The following is a 20188-nucleotide window of genomic DNA, read 5'->3' as shown; positions in this document are numbered from 1 at the left end:
CGCAATCCGTGTCCATCGGGCGCTGCGTCCGTTCGGACGCGGATTGCGACACATATTCAACATGTGCCATGTTGTGATGTTGTACAGACATTAGAGCAGCTCGTCGACTTCTGATTGGATAACGACAAGATTTTTGACTAAATTGAGTAATTGGCGGGGCCGATAAATACGTGGGTACTTACTGCGCATACGGAATGTGGAGAAGGGAAACAACGCCGATGGGTGGGCTACTACGCCCGAACAGTACGTCTTGCTTATCGCCGATGACTATTTCGGGAACTTATCTTCGAAAAACTGACAACTTTTTGTAATTGGAGACTTCCGTATTATAGGTGTTATATAACGCTGACAGCTTACCAGTCACAGACATTACAGCAGAGCCGCCGTATTAACAAATCAAAGCTACCGAGATTACGCGATCAGCAGCCACAACTCTCCAACCCAGCCTATGCCTAAGACAAGATACCATGGTATAAGGCATCTTCTATACCTCATTACGTACCTATGCCGACGAGTCTCCCAGCTACGCGTATTTATGTAAAAAGCCCCCCGCAGAAACAGGACAAAGCCCGGTAGATCAGAACATCCGATGTGGGGTCCCCGGTCTAGCGGTGGTTATGTCTCCGGCTTCGCGATATAGAAGAGAGTTATTGGTCAACCCGGGATTTTGGAAGCCCGTAATATTTCATCGACTGGACGCCACAATCCGGACACAAAGTTAAATACCGGCTCAACAACGAGCCGAATGATACTCTAGTCTCTAGTTCGGTGTGCGAGTTAAAGCCAACAGGCGGGACGGAGGAAGTCTTTAAGCCGCCCGGTCATCTCTCTTGCCCCCAAAATGGACGCGTAGTCCCTCTATCACAATCGATAGTTCTTATTTTCAAGCATACCAAATCTATCTATGTATTGATTGTTGAAGTCTCATTTATCTTAATTTGCCTCAGTTGCAAGCCGATTCTGCTCTTAATCCAAGGTGGGTATTGCTATACCGTACGATAAGCTACAAATATGAACAGACTTCAACAATTATGTTTCCGAAAGACCACAATATGTCTCCGAAAGAACGAGAAGTCTTTTCGAGGGATTCTACTACGCCTAAACCCTGGGGATTAATAAGCGATTAATAAGAATGTGATGAGACGACTTTCATCAAGAACATTACCTATTGATGCTCGAACTCGGGACGGCCTAAGTATTTCAAAAACTCCCTAGCTAGGTAGCATTATAGTATGACAACTATGATCGTTATTGCCAGGTAAAACTAAGATATATCTTAGGCAGGTAAGTATGATCCAGACTTTGCATTTGTAATATACGCATATTTACTGGGTTAATGTTAGTTTTATCAACCTCTAAGAATCCCTAAGTACCTATACATTGCGATCTAAGTTTTTATTTGCTCGGATCTATTACGAGACAGACTAGGAAGTATGAAGAAGCTTCGCTGTTCTGCGATAGACTCTAGCCCTGAACTATGGAGGGCAGTGACTGCATATTTGTTTTAAGATGCCTTTATAATCTTAACAAGATCTCAATAAAGTCCTTAGGCCTAAACCAGAGGAAGCTATATGTCAGAGTATTAAAGAGTGTATTGAGCAAGGTGTCTAAGACTATGAAGGTGGAAGTCACGTGCAATTCATCTTTATACCGTACCTAGGTAGGTACCCATAAGTCCCCTGATTGCTGGTAGCTTCTATGCTGTGCACCTCTATGATGATGATGATGGTGGGATGGTGGGGCTTTGGGCTTATCAAAGGACAGGTAGCTGATTTAAGCATATTAACCCCACTATGCCCCTCTTTCATTTATCCCGTACCTAGAAACTGCCTATGCACAGACCACCAGAAAGCTTTGTTAGTGGTTGTGGTTGCCTCGTCGGCCAAACACTTGCAAGGCAACAGTAAAATGTCAATAAAATAAAATAAAAATAGTAATTGGCTTAACGCTAAATACTAAAAGATGCACTACGTACAAAGCGCAACCTAACATTGTCTAAATCTCCCGCCAACAACTTTTCCTAACCGTAAACGCACGCATACACCCATCAACTCTAGCATTCCAACTCTTTCGGCCACGACGAGCAGCAGCCATCATGGCTTCGGACCTGGGCCATATCGCCCAGCTGTTGGATGCGACTCTCGACCCTGTGAAGCATAAGAGAGGTACGTAAGAGAGCTCTTCTGCCCCGCCCCATGGTGTCGCATATAAGTTGTCGCTATTCCCACTCTGCGACCACGGCTACTATAGCTTATAGCTGGCCTTCAAACTGACATTTAAATTGTTAATAGCCGAGAACGAGCTCAAGGTTGAAGAAAAGAAGCCTCAGTTTTCGCTACAGCTGCTCAAGATAGTAGCGACCGAGAGTCTTCAACCCAAGACCCGCCTCGCCGGAGCACTTTGCTTCAAGAACTACATCCGACACAACTATGTGGTATGTTGTTATAAGCGGTACAATCCAACACCACGACACGTCTAATGCTAATACCTACGCCGTCCAGGATGAAGAAGGCAACTACAAGCTTCCCATCGAGGAGGTTAACACGATAAAGCAGGAGCTTATTGGGCTTATGATTGCGTGTCCCTCCACCATCCAAACGCAGTTGGGTGAGGCTATCAGTATAATTGCCGATTCTGATTTCTGGAGCCGATGGGATACTCTTGTTGCCAATCTCGTATCACGTTTTTCGCCTGATAACTTCAAGGTCAACAATGGCGTGCTGGAAGTTGCACACTCTATCTTCGTTAGGTGGCGGCCGCTATACCGCTCTGATGATCTGTACACAGAGATCAACCACGTTCTGAACACATTTGCTGTGCCATTCCTAAATCTTCTGAGTGTAAGTGCGCTTCCCCGCCAGTCGCTACTTTCAGCTAATACTAGGACAGGCTACAGACCAACAGATCACTGCTCACGCCAACGACAAGGAGGCTCTGAAGGGTTACTTCGATACGTTGAGTCTACTCGTTAAAGTATTTTACGATCTATCCTGCCAGGATATGCCACCCCAGTTCGAATCGACTTTGGAGCACCTATCGACCCTACTTCACAAGTACTTGACCTACGAAAACCCACTGCTAGCGACAGACGACGATTCAGAAGCTGGCGTAGTTGAAATAGTCAAGGCCGACATCTGCGAAGTTTTGCAGCTATACGTCACGAAATTTGACGACGATTTCGGTCGATACGCGCAGGTTTTTATTAATAGCGCGTGGAACTTACTCTCTGCGATTGGACCCGAGACCAAGTACGATAATCTTGTCAGCAAAGCGCTACATTTCCTGACGGCAATTGCTGCAAACCCACGGCACTCCCTAGCTTTCAACGACGAATCAGTTTTGGGACAAGTTGTAGAAAAGGTGGTGCTGCCCAATGTTGCACTGAGAGAGTCCGATATTGAACTGTTTGAGGATGAACCTATTGAGTTTATCCGTCGCGACCTTGAGGGATCAGACACAGATTCACGGCGAAGAGCAGCTACCGACTTCCTAAGACAGCTTCAAGGAAATTTCGAGAAATTGGTCACTGATGTCGCAGGAAGATATATTAGCCACTATCTGGAGCAAGGCAGGACGAACTGGAAGGACAAGGATACGGCTATCTCACTGTTCTTATCGATCGCAGCTAAAGGAGCGGTAACTGCAGCACATGGCGTCAGGACGATCAATTCGCTCGTCAATGTAGTCGACTTCTTCCAGCAGCACATTGCCAATGACCTTATTTCAGATGCGGGTGTCGAGCCAATTTCTAAGGTCGACGCAATCAAATACCTCTACACCTTCCGAAGCCAACTGACCAAAGAGCAATGGCAGGCTGCGTTCCAGCCCCTAATCCAGAATATGGCCTCGTCGAACTACGTCGTTTACACATACGCAGCTATCTGTGTCGAGAGGCTTCTATACTTAACAGATGATTCTGGTGTTCGCTTTTTCGGCAGAGCTGATATCGAGCCATTCGCGAAGGGTCTGCTCGACCATCTCTTCAAGCTTGTAGAAAAGGAGAACTCACCGGCAAAGATGCAGGAAAACGAGTTCCTCATGCGTTGTATCATGCGGGTACTAATCGTCATGAACACTGGCATCGCAAATTTTGTTGCTATGGTCTTAGACCATCTGATTGGGATCACGAATACCATCAAGGCGAACCCGAGCAACCCACGCTTTTACTATTATCATTTCGAAGCCCTAGGTGCAGTTATAAGGTAAGCTTCGCCCCTAGGTTCCTCCCCTATAGGCTTCAACTAAACAAAGTAGCTTCGGCTCGGCTGGTGGGACGTCAAAACTAGAGGAGCTGCTATGGGCACCTTTCAACGCAATAGTGACGGAGGATGTGAACGGTACGTGCGAACGTTCTTCGTGTTAAAATGCTCGATACTGACAGATTACATTTCAGAGTTCATGCCATATGTGTTTCAACTCTGGGCCAAGCTACTGGAATTCGAACCAACTGGCGCACTTCCCAACCAATACCAAGCGTTGGTGCAACCTTTGATGATGCCAACGCTCTGGGAAACGAGAGGAAACGTCCCAGCTCTCACGAGATTATTAGCTGCTATAATACCTAGAGCATCCCGCACTATAGTAGCAGAAAACTACATTCAGCCGGTTCTAGGTATCTTCCAGACTCTCCTTGCTGGCAAGAAGACAGAACAGAATGCATTCGATTTGCTAGAGGCAATTACTATATCGATCGAGAGGTACGTTTTGTTCAATAGAATCGGTATTACGCCGCTAACCCTATCCTTAGAAGTGCTTTGGAGCCTTACTTTAAAGAAATCCTGTCTCTTCTTTTCACAAAGCTCCAAAAGGCCCCATCTGATTCGTTCAAGCTTCGATTCGTACGATTCTATCACCTAGTGTCAGCCAGAGTGGAGGCAGGCTTAGGCACAGATTTCTTCGTCAGCCAAGTAGACCTGATTCAGAACAATCTATTCACTCAGATCTACCTTAGTATCATTCTCCCAAGCTCGGAGCTGCTTGTGCGCCCGATCGACCGCAAACTCGCCGTTATATCATTCGCCAAGTCGATGGGAGATAGCGCTGCTTTTGCCCAACGTTACCTCAAGGGGTGGCGATTCACATGCGAAGCGATGCTGAAGTTGCTACTAAATCCACCCAAGGTAACAGGAGGCGTTGGAGATGATGTAGTCAATGAGGCGGATGTAGACGACATTGGCTTCGGCCTAGGTTTCACCGCTCTCAATACATGCAAAAAATCTACTCGGGATGATTATCCCGAGATCCAGGACATCACGGTTTGGGTGCGGCAATACCTTACTGAGGCCAATGTTCGACACAATGGCGCGATCGCCCAATATTTGCAGGTGAGGCTTACGGAGGAGGGAAGACAAGCAATGGCAATCTACGTAAGCTAGATCCGGCGGCTGGGATTAAGTAGAGTAAAAGTACATGGCATAATGAACGGATGGCCATGTGAGAAATGAGCGTCTCAGGGTCATTTGAAAAAAGGATTTGTAAGGTTGTTCTCAAAGGATCTTGGTCTTTGGCGTATCACAGGCATACACCCCGCCGCCATAATTGGTGGCCTACATACTTGAGGTAGATAAGACAAAAGATTCAGTTCCGGGGTACGCCTATCTCGGCCCGGGGCAAAATAAATGACAAAAATAGTAGATAGTCATATGGCCATTTGCTGCAATGCGGTGATATCATTCCAAGGTGTCACTTTGAGGAGAATTTGTTTGCATTGTTTTGATGTTTTGATATTTTGATATTTTGATATTTATTAAAATGAAATACTAATTGAATAAGTAGTGGGGATTATTATTGTGCAGAAGCTGGAAGGTGAAAAGATTAGTCAACTCAGCTTTGCATCATCTGAGCCACAGCTAGAGATACGCAGGGATATGGATTGGTTAAAACGGAGAAAGAGATGGCGCGGAAGCTGCAGGAGAACTAAAAGGGTTATATTGTGGAGAAATCTTTTGTAAAGAACGACGTTCAAAGTTCCCCAAGATCCCCCCCTCCTCCCCCCAAAGGCCCCCCAATCTTCACTACCAGACTACCAAACTACAAATTACCAACCTACCAACCTACCAAGATCTTCTCTTATGTAGCCCATTAGGTAGTACCATATGTAGCCACCATATACATAGCCCATGTAGCCTGTTTGTTCAATCCGACAACTGCATAACGACTGCATCTCCCTCCGAAGCCGACATCGAAAAAGCTTCCCGCCTGTATCTCCCCAATGTACTACCACGTTCCATCGTCCAAACGAACACAAACTAGAGCCCACCGAAATCGTTTATTTCTACCGCCGCCGCCGACACCACCGCCCTCTTTGCGACTTATTCGGTAGTGGCCAGGAAGAAAGAGGGTGTAGAGGAATTAAGCCTGTAATATTACGAGCTACCAAGCTACCAAACTACCAAGCTATCTGGCTACCAGGCTACCAGGTTACCAGGCTGGGCCACTTTCTAAACAAGAACGAGTCACGCGTTTGTGTTCGGTCGGAATCCCGCACTTGAGAGACGCTTGAAATTTATATTGGCTCTTCGTATCACCTTTTGATTTTCTTCTCCCCTTCCCACCCTTATGCAAGACCCGATTTGCTCGTAAGTCCACATGTTTTGATTGCCCACTTACCGCGTACCTACTATGCCGTCTTCCGTAATCGCTCCTGGAATCTTGTCCCGTGCTACTGAAAACGGGTACTGTTTGTTTTCGACTACATTCAATCATGAAGCTATGCTCTCACAGCTAATATGTTTCGTCGTATAGCTTTTCTGGGCCGGAAGGCCGGTGAAGAACGGCAGACTGAAGATATGTCGCCATCACCTGGAGATGATGGCTCCTCACCTCGAGATACCAAAGGCAGTAGCGGGCTCGCCAGCGTCTTCAAAGGTCTCGCCGGTGCTGCTAAGTTGACCAAATCTCCCCCGGCTCCCGTACAATCATCTGGTCCCTCTATCAGCGTACAACTTGCCGAACGTCTCAGCGCTACACCAAACATCCTCCGCGGCATTCCATCCCAGCATGCTGAATCGTTTGAGCTGTTGAAGAACGGATCGATGACCCAGCGAGTCGCAGCAGCTGATGCATTGCGCCATACCGTTGCAGGTTACCCCCTCAGTCCAGTATTAGATATTTGGTACGCAGCTAAAGATCTGGTTGATCCTACCAATCCTAAGACGGTTCGATCTTCCGGATGGGAACTTCTGAGGGAATGTGTTAAACATACCTCTTCAACCGACTTGGAGCGCAACGAGTACTTCCAGACTATATCCGCCGAAGCCAATCCGGAAGATTTCCATTTACAACTTGCTGCTCTTGTCGATTTAACGAACCATGCCCGAAATCTGTCCGGTTTTGATTACGACGTGTTCCCATTATTGTCCAGGTGGCTCGAGGAAGCATTCGAGGCAGTACGGGCGGCAAGAGGCGCCGCGAAGAAACAAGGGTCGCGGATGAAGGGGAAGGCGTTAGCGACCGGTGAAGATAGAAACTTTACGGACTTGTTCAGTTTCATTACCGACGTAATCAAATTCAATTTCAATGTCGCTGATGACGATGCGGCCGAAGTTTTGATCGAAAAGCTACTGGATATCTGCATGAACACTAGTGTTGAAGAGGATCTACAGGCGTGTATTGGCGTTATGGATGCTATTGTGACATTTGGAGCAATTCCCGCGGACAAATTAAAGAGCTGCGTCCATATTCTCTGCTCTATACATTGTCTGGTCCCCAACCTACAGAAAGATGCGTGGCATACTATGAGCATGCTATGTCGGTCGCACAATGGACATACTACTGTAAGGCTACTTCTTGATGTTTTGGCCTGTCTTCCAGAAAATGCGGATAAGAAAAAGGAGGTCGTTCGTGAGGTCAGGGGCGCACTATCAGTGCTCACTAAGCTTGTGTCGAAGAGTTCCGAGAAAGGATATCCAGCAGTTCCATATGCTCTTTTGGTCGATGGCCTGTCCACAGTGGTCCATGCTACGTCTGCTTGGAAAATACATCTCGATATTTTACGACTAACGAATTCGTTATTCTGCGACAGCCAGGGTAATATTAACAATATGCTGGCTGATGAAGATTGGACACCTGTTTTTGATGTCGCGGTCATATGTGCCGGGGTTGTTGTCGAGTCCCTTACTAAACCTGAGAATCCTATCGAAGCACTCCTGGCCCCAGAAGAGAGTGATTCCGCTGAGAGCATGCTGGCCCGAGAATTGATGAAGCTGATACGTCGCCTCGAGGGCATACTATTGGATGAATCCCCTGCTATTACCCAAAAGCATGAGGGTGCGTCTTTAGATCAAGGAGATGGCGACAGTCAGAAACTAGAGGTTATACAACCAGAGCAACCTAATACCCTTATCCAAAGACAGGATTGTATTCTCTTCTTTACTAAAATCCACCGCGCTCTCCCCGACTCTGGGGCAATCTTGGTACTTGAATATTTCAAGAAGTTCCGATGTTGTTCGCCCTCAGATCCTCTTTGGGAGACCAATTTGAGCCTAGTGTTGGATGCGTTTTTAGCAGATAGAAAACGATCAACTGACGTTCGTCTGCGCGCCCTGCAGGCCTTTACAGAGGTTTACGACATGATTGAGCTCATTAATGATCAGTTCGAGCCAGACTTCATTCCAGAATTAGTGAGGCGCTTATTAGCGGATGTGGCGGGAGAGGCCGATATTATATTACTACAAGAGATCGTATCGTTTGCCGTTGGCGTTGCTAGTACGGCACCCTTCTCCCTTTTCTCTTACGTTGTCGACACGCTCCGAGGTATAGTCGGGAATAATCGACTACGTTCCATATCTTCTTCGCTTTCTCTTCCCCCGGAGCAGACATCAACTCCGCAACACATAAAGTCAGCTGTGAATCAAACCCCATCTAACGTAGTTGTACGGGGCTATGTGAAAGTCTTCTTACGAGTTCTAAATTACGACGCGACCAAATCAGTGCGGCTGTTCCGTGTTCTCGTGTCAATAGCCGAGTTAAACTCCAGCGAAACAGATGCCCGTATCACTGCGATGCAACTACTATTCCGCTTAAGAGCCGATTGGGCTAATCGTATATTTGTCACTGCTCATACCGAGACGAACAGTCTCGCCACGTCCTTATACCGAACAGAGGAGTCAATGACGCGTAAAATCGCCGAGGAAGCTTCATATACCGGGAGAAACTCGCGAAGTGAAGCTGCTGGGTCTGCTCGCTCATCACGCGGTATATCCCTTGGGCAAGGTCAGATGCAAGATCGGGGTTATCCGTTAAGGTCAGGAAGTGGTAGTAAAATGGCTACGAGTGCGTATCAACCGCTGTGGATCGCCTCTGATACGGATGCCTTGCCAGAAGCTCCATCTCAAGCTGCAAGCATGGTACTTTATTGCAGCACTTCTGATAATGCTGCTGAAGTAGATGGCTTGTCACAGGTAAAGGTTTTGGAGACCAGGATATGGCTTGAGGTGATACTGAACTTGGTGCGGCAAAGCTGTGATTGGGAAGTTTACAGCTTCATCCTTGTCCACCTACCCTCGCAGCTGAGCAACCATGCTATTTTTCAGAATGCCACAGTAGAACTCCAGGAATTGAGACGGGTAATTTGTGAGCAGATCAAAATGAATAATTTCCAGGAACCTCCAAGTGTTTTCGGATTGCGCCGAGCAGATGTTGCCATCTGCCTTTTCCATACTTTGACTATGATCCTCAGTTATCACAAATACTTTCAGAAGGCAGAAGAAGACGAGATTGTTCGCACGTTCGTGCATGGTATAGCAACGTGGGAACGAAGCGCGAAATGCTGTATACACGCGCTTACTATATGCTGTCACGAGCTCCCTTCCTCGACGGGCAAGGCTCTAGTCACGATCCTTCAGAAGATGGCGCAGATCATCACTCAACCGCATGTCGCCATGCACATTCTGGAGTTTCTAGCTTGTCTCAGTAGGTTGCCCTCCTTATACGCCAATTTTCGGGAAGACGAGTACCGTATTGTCTTTGGAATTTGTTTCCGATACCTACAGTACGTAAGAGGGAGGAAGCAGGCATATAGAACCAGTTCAATCAGCGATTCATCGGCAGCTGCCGCAAGTGAGGGTCAATTCAACCCAAATACTTCAGATGATTTACCCCAGTATGTCTATACTCTAGCATATCACGTCATCGTATTCTGGTTCCTGGCTCTGAAGCTTCCGGACCGTACAAACCACGTTGGATGGATTGCAAGAAACTTATTTGTAGATGTCGATGGGCCCCAAGCATCGGACGAGCAAGCACATCTTACGATGGACTTCATCCAGAGGGTCACGTATGCTGATGTCGATGAATCCGCGGCGGACCCTTTGTTCACTTCGGATAGATTCGGAGAAATACTTAAGAAGAGATGGTTGATTGGAAATAGCATCGTTACGATTGAACAGGCTACGGCTACGGGTTGGGCACAAATCACCAAACGTCAGCCATCTGGAACATCATCGTATACGATACGCGAGCTCTTCCGACCACCTCCGGCACATCAGCGTCCTATAAGTGAAAGCGTGAGAGATAGCCATACAGGGATTATAAACATTTTACCCAACCATCTGCTAGTACAGCTTCTATCCTCCATGCCGCAAGGAAACGATCTTTCACGCCCTGTTCCACTACCTGATGATGACGTAGTTAACAGAGCTATAAGGATGTTCGACCACAACTCGACGGTAGATGGTCACAAGGTCGGCGTAATATATATCGGAGAGAACCAAACACACGAGACAGAAATTCTGTCTAATATTTCTGGCAGCGGGGATTACGTAGAATTCCTCAACGGCCTCGGCACTTTGACCAAACTCAATGGTGCAACATTCAATACGCAAGGCCTAGACAGGCAGTATGACACGGATGGGCAGTATACGTTCTGCTGGAGAGATAGGGTGACGGAGATTGTGTTCCACGTCACCACGCAGATGCCCACAAATCTAGATCACGATCCTCAGTGTACCCTAAAGAAGCGCCATATCGGGAACGACTTCGTGAACATCATTTTCAACGATTCTGGGTTGCCCTTCAAGTTCGACACGTTCCCATCGGAATTTAATTTCGTCAACATCGTCATCACACCCGAATCTCGCGCCTCGTTCGTTGCTACTAGGCAGAGAACGCCGAAGGACGTCGCAGAATCGTACTACAAAGTCCGCCTGATGAGCAAGCCTGGGTTCCCCGAGATCTCACCTGCTTCCGAGACCAAGATCGTCAGCTTGAGAGCCCTACCCGACTTCATCCGGCTCCTAGCGCTGAACGCGTCAGTCTTCTCGCTGGTGTGGGCCCACCGCGAGGGTGGTGAGCACGTCTCTGCGTGGCGCAACCGGCTGAGGGAGATCAAGAGGCTCCGCGATAAGTACGGACCGAAGGCGTCGGCGGTACCCCATCAGGGCCATGGGGGTCCGTCGCCCTCGCCACCGGGAACTGCCCTGGGCCACGGCCACGGTAACACGACTTCGCTCGGCAGCGCCACCACTGCCCAATTAGAGGCCGCGAGATCAGGTAGCACGGTTCGCGACAGCTTCAGCAGCCTTCGCCGATCGTCTGTAGCCACCTTCTTCTCCGCCTCGAGCGAGCAGAACTCTCACCGCTCCTCGATGCTGTCGACTGCTACGACGGATAACACAGAGGTTATGACGACCAACGGGGTGGACGCCCTAGTTGACAGCGTTGACTTCTCTAAATGGTCGGCGTAGATGCTGCTTCTGCTGCGTTGTGCTGTGCCACCACCTAGTTTTTTTTTGGTTTTCTTTTAACCTCGAAGTGGCCTTTTCGTAACGAAGGAATGAAAGGATTAGTTACGCAAATCTATGATTTTGTGTACGACAAAAAAGCAGGGGGGTTTTCATACGGTTTCAGGGAAGTGTCTTCTCTCTCCGAGATGACAACAACAAAAAAGCACGGCGTCTAGGCTAATGGGGGGAAATACCACTGATGTTTATATTGCCTCTTTTCTTCCTTCCTTCTTTCTGTTTCTACTTGTTTATCTACCTAACCCAAGGTATCCTGTTGGAGCGGTTTCGAAGAAAAAAAAAGGTTTCTCTTCCATCTGGACATATTACTGCCGAGAATGAATGCTTTATTGTACATGGCTACTACCTCTTACTCATGTTTACGAAGTCCTGTCAACCCGTTAGTAGGTACTACTATTATCTAGACGTACGAGATTCCGATAGTGACGTTTTTGGTACTGACTTTACGATGACGATACTTGCGTAACGGAAGGATAGGACGGGGATTGGAAGGGGGAGGGTAGGGGCAGGGGCTAATGGGGGAGGGAAATCAAAAAGTCTACTCATTTCGTGATATGATACTATAAAGAGAAGTTAGGCACGCCGCCACAACAATCCAGTCATAATTGTTATAAAAAAAAAGTTCGTTTCTTGTGACTCGTCTTCCTTTCTCCCACGTTGGTCTGATCTCCTCGCATGGCAACGGGTATTACTTACTATGTAGTCGCAATGTAACGGGGAAAATAAGCGCAGGTCGCACAGAATGCCAGTCTGAGTAACTCGCTCTCTTTTTTTTTCCTTTCTTTTTCCCCCGTCCTTCCTCGGCCGCCCGATTATGGGGGGCATGGGATAGGATAGAATCCCTACCTAGGATGAGATGGGTATGGTATGGGGTTGGTTACACAAAAAGGCATGGGCGAGGAGGGTAAGGGAAAGGACACACATGGCACGAGGTTACGACAGGTAGGTGCGTGATGGCTGGCTTACACACTGCAGCAGCAGCAACAGCAACAGCAACAGCACAGCACAGCACAGCGCACATCAGTCTTCTAGGTAGGTAGGTAAGGTAGGTATTAGTCGCTGTGGTGGTACTATAGGTAGGTATGTGTAGGTAAGTACACGGGACAGGGGTTAGTCAGGCTTAGGTGAGAGCCGCAGAAGCCGGTTGGGATTTTTACATTAGGTAGTTAACCTAATAGTATACCTTAGTACCTACCAATATACATACCTAAGGTAGGTAGGTAGGTGTGTTTCTCGGCGGGCTATACCGCATGCGTGCGTTAGTCTTTATGATCTACCGCCAGGGGGGAGGAGGGTAGGGGGGTTGGCAGGATAGCCATATGGAACCTACCTGTAATGATATGCGCAAGGTTTCGAGCCCGGAATGCTGCCTCTTTAGTTCGTCGGCAGCTTAGCTCTACTACGCTACGTCGTTGTAATGCAGCTATGCAAGCCTCATGTATTGCGTAGGGCATAGTCGTGCCAGGTCCTAGGTTCAATGCTACCTAGATATGTTAAGTAGTTAGAAGGTATGTAGGTAGGTAGACAAGTAAGTCCGTGTATGCAACGGAACACAGGAATACGCTTAACCTGTAACTTAGCTTAGTTCCTAGGCACTAGGCACTAGGCACTAGGCAATAGGCAATAGGCAATAGGCAATAAAAGGAATTATTTAAGCTTGTATGATGGTTACGAGCGGATACAGAATAAGTTTGACGTAGTACATGTGGCAGTGAAATGGACAAGCGGTAGGGGTATCCCAAACAGGCATTTAGATGTTGTGTGTGTATTGTGTTACCAGGCCCTTTTACTATGACATTTCTCTATGCTGACGCTCTCATGCGCCTTCGGGAATTTCTGTAAAGAGTTACCGAAACTGCCTGCACGCTCCGGGTTAAACAGACGGGGGGAGGGAGGGGGTATTTCCCGCGGGTAAGGTAATAAATAGGTAGGTAGGTAGGTAGGTTAGGAGGTAGATAGCAAAGTAGGTATTTAGATTCCAATATAGGCGTGTAGGAGGGTAGGACGGGCACACAGACGGGCACACGATGACAATTATGGAAGCCAGTAAGATGTGAGACGGGTACGAACCAACGACACGCAAGGAAAGGAGAAGAAGAAAAGGGGTCTTGGTATGGTTGCACAAGGCAGACTTACATGACAGTACCTACCTAAGAATATGTGTGTATATACCTACGACAGAGGTAGGTAATCAATAACGAGGGGGAAGGGTGAAAAGAGTGTAAATACCTAGACCGGTGTGATGGCGGCAACTAGCCAATCGACCACATGGCTTCGTTTCGTTCCATCCTATGCGCGAGTGGCCTGATGCAGTACACCGGCACTGCGCGCGTTACATAGTTACAGAGTCATTGAATTATAAAGTTGGGCTTCTTCTTTGGTTTCCGCCCCCCTCGGAATATTTATTGCCTGATTGGAATAGGGCTAAAAGATCCAAGTATATAATGTAATAATACCAAGAACCTTACCCACGGCGGTCAGCATCTTTCCAATAAGGAAAGGTTGGATCCTTTAAGGCTGTTTGACGTAAGGCCTAGCTTACTATGCGTCTCTCGGCCCGCAACCGCCTTGGAGACGAATGCAAGAAGAAGAAAAAAATATCTGAGGACGGGGGGGAGGGAGTGGGAATTGTCCAACCATACATTGCATCAAGCATTGACGTAGGACAATGATATGGCCTTTGGATGATTTGATTGGAGTTGAGTGAGCTAGGTAGGCATGTGGACGCGAAACTCCTACAAGTGCATTTTTTACCAATAGGGATAGCCCTACCAGAAAACCGTCTGTGGAGAGATTTTGTTACCCTGGTTCGTACTGTAGGTACCAGCATTATGCGGCGGAAATATATATATTCGAAGCGCTCGCTAGGCCCGGGTTGCATAACGACGACACGTCGCGTGTAGGTTTCCCCCGTACTAGAGCAAATCGGTAAGATAAAAAGGTAAATGTCCCGGAGCCGGCCTATATGTTGATTAGGTATATGTTGATCAACTTGGTTAAATTTAGATCCGAGCCGAGCCGTCGAGTCTCCCATGCTATCATATTTCCATGTTGCCATGGTTGTACGTATCATGGTGATTAAACACGTATGGGTTATGGGTGATACTCGTGTAGCAGCTAAGATGCCATTATCGAATAATAGCCTTTTAGGCCTCTTCGTAGTCTTGTCAAACTCACATTTCGAATCAGATTTGATCTGGCCGGTTGTTATAAAAGTCTCTAGGTAAGGTAAGCAAGGGAGAAGACTATGTCACCTACCCGCGAGATCCAACGCATGGTAAAACAGTTGCTGTTTGTGGCTAGCCCATGCTCAGACTATGAATATGAACCGTGGAACGAGACATACATATCTCCCGTGGCGGCTCGGCTACCAAGTCCGCGTAGCTGGAATTGGTAACGATCGGAACCATATTTATACCGTGTGCTGACAACGTTTAGCTCATGTGCGTATGTAGAAAAGCCGAAATACGACTTACTTCTTGTTTGAGCCTTGGCACCTTCAACTTCGCGGGATTAAGAGTTTACAAAACTTAAGTGCTCAAGCAGTGCTCAAGCAGTAAGATTTGCTGCGCTTATATTCCCTGTGTCAGATAGGTCAGATGGGTGAATCCGTCCTCGCGGAGTCTTTACTTGCAAGTACTTACATACAGGCCTGAGGTTGCATATATCTAGCCAATGCATTGCAACTCGCAGCTTTCGTGCGACACATACTGGTTTGCCATTGGAGCGGCACAAAGATGCAATAAACATTGCACCTTTCTATACAGTAATGGTACTTTTATCTGAGCTGGTCTGCGTTGTGACACTTCTCTGGGCTCACTATGGTACGTTGATCTGAACCTCTCCGTATGTCAATTTGCCCACCAATACTGCCCAGTAACTTGGCTACGCTCGGGGTAACACAAAAATTTAGAGACTACCTATCCGATCTCGTAGGGTAGTACCATTGATCTACGTGTCCGTCTCGAGTACAATAGCATCAATCGAACGAAATGCGGCAGTCCCTTTCAAGTGTCAAATTTCGATCGTGAAGTGGATTGCTGAAGGGATTGAGGAAGAAAGCGATAGAAGTATACTCGGCTTATATGGACGCTTTGTACCATAAGGTCTTAGTTGTAAGAATTGTATCTTCTGAGTAAACTCTCGAATGCTATATGAGCATCTCAACGTGAGGGAGTAACGTGAAGAATCTTTATGACCTGCGATTTGAGGTTCATCTTGCGTATGACCCCCGCATCTTGGCCCTCCTTCAGTCTTGTTTCACCTACTACAGAAGCAAGCAAGTGATAATCATTTTGAATCTCTAAGCCGCTGAGGTCGTCGTCGGACCAATTCTGCTTAGTTGGGCAGCGACCACGAAGGATTCCGCCCCCACAAACCCCCGCTTGCGTCAAGGTGTCATCAAGGATTCCAACACTACGAAGTAGTACGGGATATGCCTTAGATTCGTTCATCGAACCTTGGTGGGCTGAATGTTATAGCCTGCCTTGCTATTCGGATAGGCTGAAGGGGCCATTGAAGCGCCCTATTTACACTACACACTGATGCGGATTGCCGGACTATTCTGCTTTTAATATTTTAATTCTGAATTGGAGAGGTTAAATCCGAATACGCTGGCTCGGAAGTAAATTGATATTAGCGAATCTTGGCCCGGAGCCGAGCCTCTTAAACCACTAGGTTAGGTCATTCTCTCATGACTCCAGTTGTTACTCAACGTCAGCTAAGCCAATAAGCAGTACTGCCAGAGAGTGCCATCCACCATGAATTGGATTTCTTACGCAATTTCCGTCGTAGAAGTCCCTCATCGACTGTTAGAACCAGTGAGTTGCTCAACACCGTGAAATCTTGGTCGAGATCTCATGTGCGCTGAGAACGAATCACCACTTTGGTACCTATCGTCATCGTGCTTATCCAAATGAACAGAAGAGCCTTTGGCGTAATTCTTGATAGCTGATTCAATGTCAACTTCGTATGACCTATTGAAGATTCCAACCCCATATCGGTTCCTACACCATGTCTCATAAGAATAGCAGAGCCCCTGTAATGCCGAATGTTGTACAGCCCACTTAGAACACCGTACAAATTGCTTCGGTATCCTTAGTTGAAAATTTCGACCCATAGTACTCCACGACAAGGGAACTCTCCTTGCGTTCATTTCGCTTTGATTTCGTGACCATGCCCATGAGCAGACGAGGGTCGCTCTACTTAAGGGCGTATTGGAGTGGCTTTACAGAGTTGCTAAGCTGGAGCACAAGTAAAAAGTCCGCAGACGACGTGACGTGCCATGAAATGTTAGCACACGCATCGTGGAAGTTCCCTAACGTTTCAATCAGTATTCAAGGTCAGCCGTCAAGGCTATATTTATGTCGATTTCCATAGATCTTTATATATAGCCCACTTCTGGAACCCTATAAAATATAACGTTAAGATTGGGAATACTCATGGTTGGATGACAGAACTTACCCATCGATTGAAACCCCTCATAACCACCTTTCACAGCATCGAGAAACACGCGTTTCATTCCTTGGTCTTTGAGTATGGTGACGCAAGCATCGAGTAATCTAATCATAGCAGTGTCCTTACTGATTGTCATCGCCGCATTACCGTCTAAAGCCCGGGTCAGTTGAGAATCTTCGAACAATTTTGATGAGCTTTGACTGTTACCAACCTGCAATGCAGATGCACGCTACACCCCCCACATCAGATCCAATCGTCCGTGCCCAAGGAAGGTCTTGTGCCAATGAACTAGCCTCATTCGGGGTATATATTAATGCAGAAGCGATGATTTCCGATTGTTCCCATCCTAGGACTATATCACTGATGCGGCCATCCTGAGCGAGATTCACGTATTGGTCATACCAACCCGTATAGTCTTTGCGAGCAGACTCCTTTTCTACAAAGTCTGCGATCAAGGGGAAATCGTCGAATGTGCCCTGTCGGAAAGTCAGCCCGGAGGAAGACGCTGACAATCCACCGCTCGGCCAATCATCGATCCTCAAGAGCCAGTCGCAAATATCTTGACCATGGCCTGGAGCCTGCCCATCCATTTGCCAACCCCGCCTCCGAAACCAGCCCTCAGACGCAGAAGCGGCAGGAATACCGCTCAGAAGGCGGGGGAACGTAGAACCCAATTGAATTCGATCCACTCCCCGTATTCTTTTAAGTTGTTTGAGAGCGTGCTCATACAGGCTAAGCCCGATCCCCCGCCGCCGATACGCTGGTTTAACAATGATCATAGCCAACGACCCGATAAGTCTCTCACCTTCTCTATCAACAAATGTAGTATAAGTCGCACAGAACCCGATAACTTCGCGGTTCTCAGGAAGTCTCACGACGAAATGCATCGCGTAACCATCCCGCTGGAGCAATGACTGCAGGGGGAATTTCTCCAGGTGAAACTGATCCGGTAAACACTGATTCCAAAGCTCATGTACTGGAGCGACATTAAGAGCATCCCAACTCTCTGGAGGCCAGAATTTCGGCTCTATCATCAATGACTGCACATCTAACCCCGCGGTACCTGTGGCTGTAGCTTCACCAAACAGAACGGCAGCCGCAACCTGCAAATCAGAAGGTAGATATCCAGGCAGCTGGACAATTGTAGGGAAGTTTACTTCCATAAGGCCGAGATCATGTACATTTTGGCATGCCATGATGATTTGCGGGCGTTGTTCACCTATCTTCCGCGCCATTAGGCCAATCTCAACCTGTGAAGATTGTCCGGTGTATGGAGACCCCGAGATGACGAAGATGACAACTTTGGCTCGTTTGATGAAACCGACATGTATGCCAGTTAACCCGTTCCGTGAGGTGTACGGAACATGTCGAATCCATGGATGTCTCGCGGCCAAGGCTCGGCCTAATGGCTCAAACGGGTCGCTGTCTTTACCAACATCTAGTTGGGCAGGTGGAACGACTGGTGTGAGAAGAACGACAATGTCACCGTCGCCGAGTATCCTAGTAAGGGGGATGCAAGCCTGTAGGTCATTTAGGTTAGTGTGTTTTCATCTAGGTAGTTGGCTTTAGGAAACCATTATGAGTGAGCTACGATATAACTCAAAAAGTCGTCTTTATGAATATGTCCATTTCCTGGCTCGAACCGGACATAATAAAACGCTATAGTAGGCTACTGACCTGGTGGTCCCTGATGAGGGTCACCTGAGACCGACGTGAGCCTCCACGGTGTCCGGACGTAGTGGCTGGTTGACCGGGAAGCATTTCTTAGAGCTACCAAATACCGAGCATGCACTTCATCACCGATGAACTTTGGATATTCCTAGGTTATATATTAGTATAGTTAAGTCGGAAGTAAAACTCGACTAGGATTGGCCTAAGCTGTCAGCAGACTATGCCGAAATTACTCACCAGGTCTAATCTCACCGAATAGTAGAAGCTTTATGACATAAGCATCATCAAATACCAAGCGTCTCCTATACTAGATTATAGAAAGGAGCCTTATTGAGGCTTGTAACGCATGAAACGTTCCACACTAACCAGGTGGGAAAGGATGTGGCGCTGCTCTGGTGCCGGGGTTGGGAGGATCTTTCAGCTACTAGAAATTCCAACAGGTCAGTAATGAGAGCTAGGATAACGATCGAGGAGTAGCCGTAGCGGCCGAAATGCGAAATGAGCCTTTTCAATGCCCATAGTATGGTACGGGCAACCGGGACCCGGATACAGGGGACGGTAAGCCCGCTGTAGTAGAGTGATGCGATAAGAGAGGTAAGCGACTTGCCGCCACAAGTGCAGAGCTCCATTTGCCGCAGCAAGTGTATTCCTTGGTATTACATACCTGTACATACAGACGCCACGCCAAAGGTACATGTATATAAACTGCCTAATCGGATGCAATTAATAATATCAAAGCCGATGTCCGTTTGTAATAGAGGGCGACCAGCGGTGAAGAGCGTTGTTCCACTAGTCTCCGCTCTGGATCCCGAGCAGTTAAAGGAAGCTGACAATGTATACGGTTTGATACCACTACGGTAGTGGTGGATGTACTTCTAGGGTCGCTATCAAGAGCATCAGCGTCAGACAGATGCAACGCATGAAAATGGTGTAAGTGAGTCAAGACGCCTGGTAACACGGGCACTCACCGGCTTTATTTATTCGTACTTAATAATATTGATGCTAAGTTAAAGGGATCTTGCGCTGAGGATGGCAACGCAAAATAATAACGGGCATTAGACCTGAATAGCCAGCCCAAGAATAGCACGGCATATGTCCTTCACGTTTCTATACAGCTGGGGCCCAGTCGTACATGTATGCTTCTAGAGTAGCATGCGCATAGTATTGACCATGCTGGACAATACCTAAGTTAGCAGCTTAGGGTTTTCAGCATTGCTCGGGGCAATGCTAGTTGTGTGTGGGGGTAACATTGGGCAATATAACGTGCAGAACACACACTGAGTGTGTATAAATGAACGTGCACACATGCCGCTGATTTT

At 47.4% G+C, this 20188-nt stretch overlaps 4 protein-coding genes across 4 annotated transcripts; 3 read left to right on the top strand and 1 right to left on the bottom strand.

Moving 5' to 3' along the window:
- Window positions 1-2009: 2009 nt before the first annotated feature.
- F4813DRAFT_14969 (Cse1-domain-containing protein) lies at window positions 2010-5979 on the top strand. Its single transcript, XM_049238943.1, has 7 exons — window positions 2010-2165; window positions 2292-2434; window positions 2502-2840; window positions 2890-4202; window positions 4255-4337; window positions 4394-4697; window positions 4748-5979. Exons 1-7 carry the CDS (start codon window positions 2096-2098, stop codon window positions 5373-5375), a joined length of 2880 nt encoding a protein of 959 aa, XP_049104915.1. The 5' UTR covers window positions 2010-2095; the 3' UTR covers window positions 5376-5979.
- A 1-nt stretch (window position 5980) lies between these two features.
- F4813DRAFT_14981 (uncharacterized protein) lies at window positions 5981-12240 on the top strand. Its single transcript, XM_049238945.1, has one exon. The coding sequence runs from the start codon at window positions 6729-6731 to the stop codon at window positions 11682-11684; it is 4956 nt and encodes a 1651-aa protein (XP_049104914.1). The 5' UTR covers window positions 5981-6728; the 3' UTR covers window positions 11685-12240.
- Window positions 11804-12261, top strand: F4813DRAFT_14971 (uncharacterized protein). The gene has a single exon (XM_049238944.1). The coding sequence runs from the start codon at window positions 11923-11925 to the stop codon at window positions 12205-12207; it is 285 nt and encodes a 94-aa protein (XP_049104913.1). The 5' UTR covers window positions 11804-11922; the 3' UTR covers window positions 12208-12261.
- A 4841-nt stretch (window positions 12262-17102) lies between these two features.
- On the bottom strand, window positions 17103-18959 carry F4813DRAFT_378344 (uncharacterized protein; the record flags this gene model as incomplete). The annotated part of the gene is made up of 4 exons (XM_049245328.1): window positions 17103-17149; window positions 17205-17348; window positions 17410-18718; window positions 18876-18959. 4 exons carry the CDS (start codon window positions 18957-18959, stop codon window positions 17103-17105), a joined length of 1584 nt encoding a protein of 527 aa, XP_049104912.1.
- Between the last annotated feature and the right edge of the window lie 1229 nt (window positions 18960-20188).

This window comes from Daldinia decipiens (genome assembly GCF_022478715.1).
Source record: "Daldinia decipiens strain CBS 113046 unplaced genomic scaffold F4813scaffold_1, whole genome shotgun sequence".
Classification (NCBI taxonomy): Eukaryota; Fungi; Ascomycota; class Sordariomycetes; order Xylariales; family Hypoxylaceae; genus Daldinia; species Daldinia decipiens.
This window is presented reverse-complemented; position numbering and strand designations above follow the sequence as displayed.

What these genes read in the sequence shown, in the direction of transcription:
- F4813DRAFT_14969 (XM_049238943.1), top strand. Translation starts at nt 2,096, where the DNA reads ATGGCTTCGGACCTGGGCCATATCGCCCAGCTGTTGGATGCGACTCTC. An exon ending in CCCTGTGAAGCATAAGAGAG is followed by an intron (nt 2,166 to 2,291) that starts GTACGTAAGAGA and finishes AATTGTTAATAG; the next exon opens with CCGAGAACGAGCTCAAGGTT. An exon ending in ACATCCGACACAACTATGTG is followed by an intron (nt 2,435 to 2,501) that starts GTATGTTGTTAT and finishes TACGCCGTCCAG; the next exon opens with GATGAAGAAGGCAACTACAA.
- F4813DRAFT_14971 (XM_049238944.1), top strand. Translation starts at nt 11,923, where the DNA reads ATGTTTATATTGCCTCTTTTCTTCCTTCCTTCTTTCTGTTTCTACTTG.
- F4813DRAFT_14981 (XM_049238945.1), top strand. Translation starts at nt 6,729, where the DNA reads ATGTTTCGTCGTATAGCTTTTCTGGGCCGGAAGGCCGGTGAAGAACGG.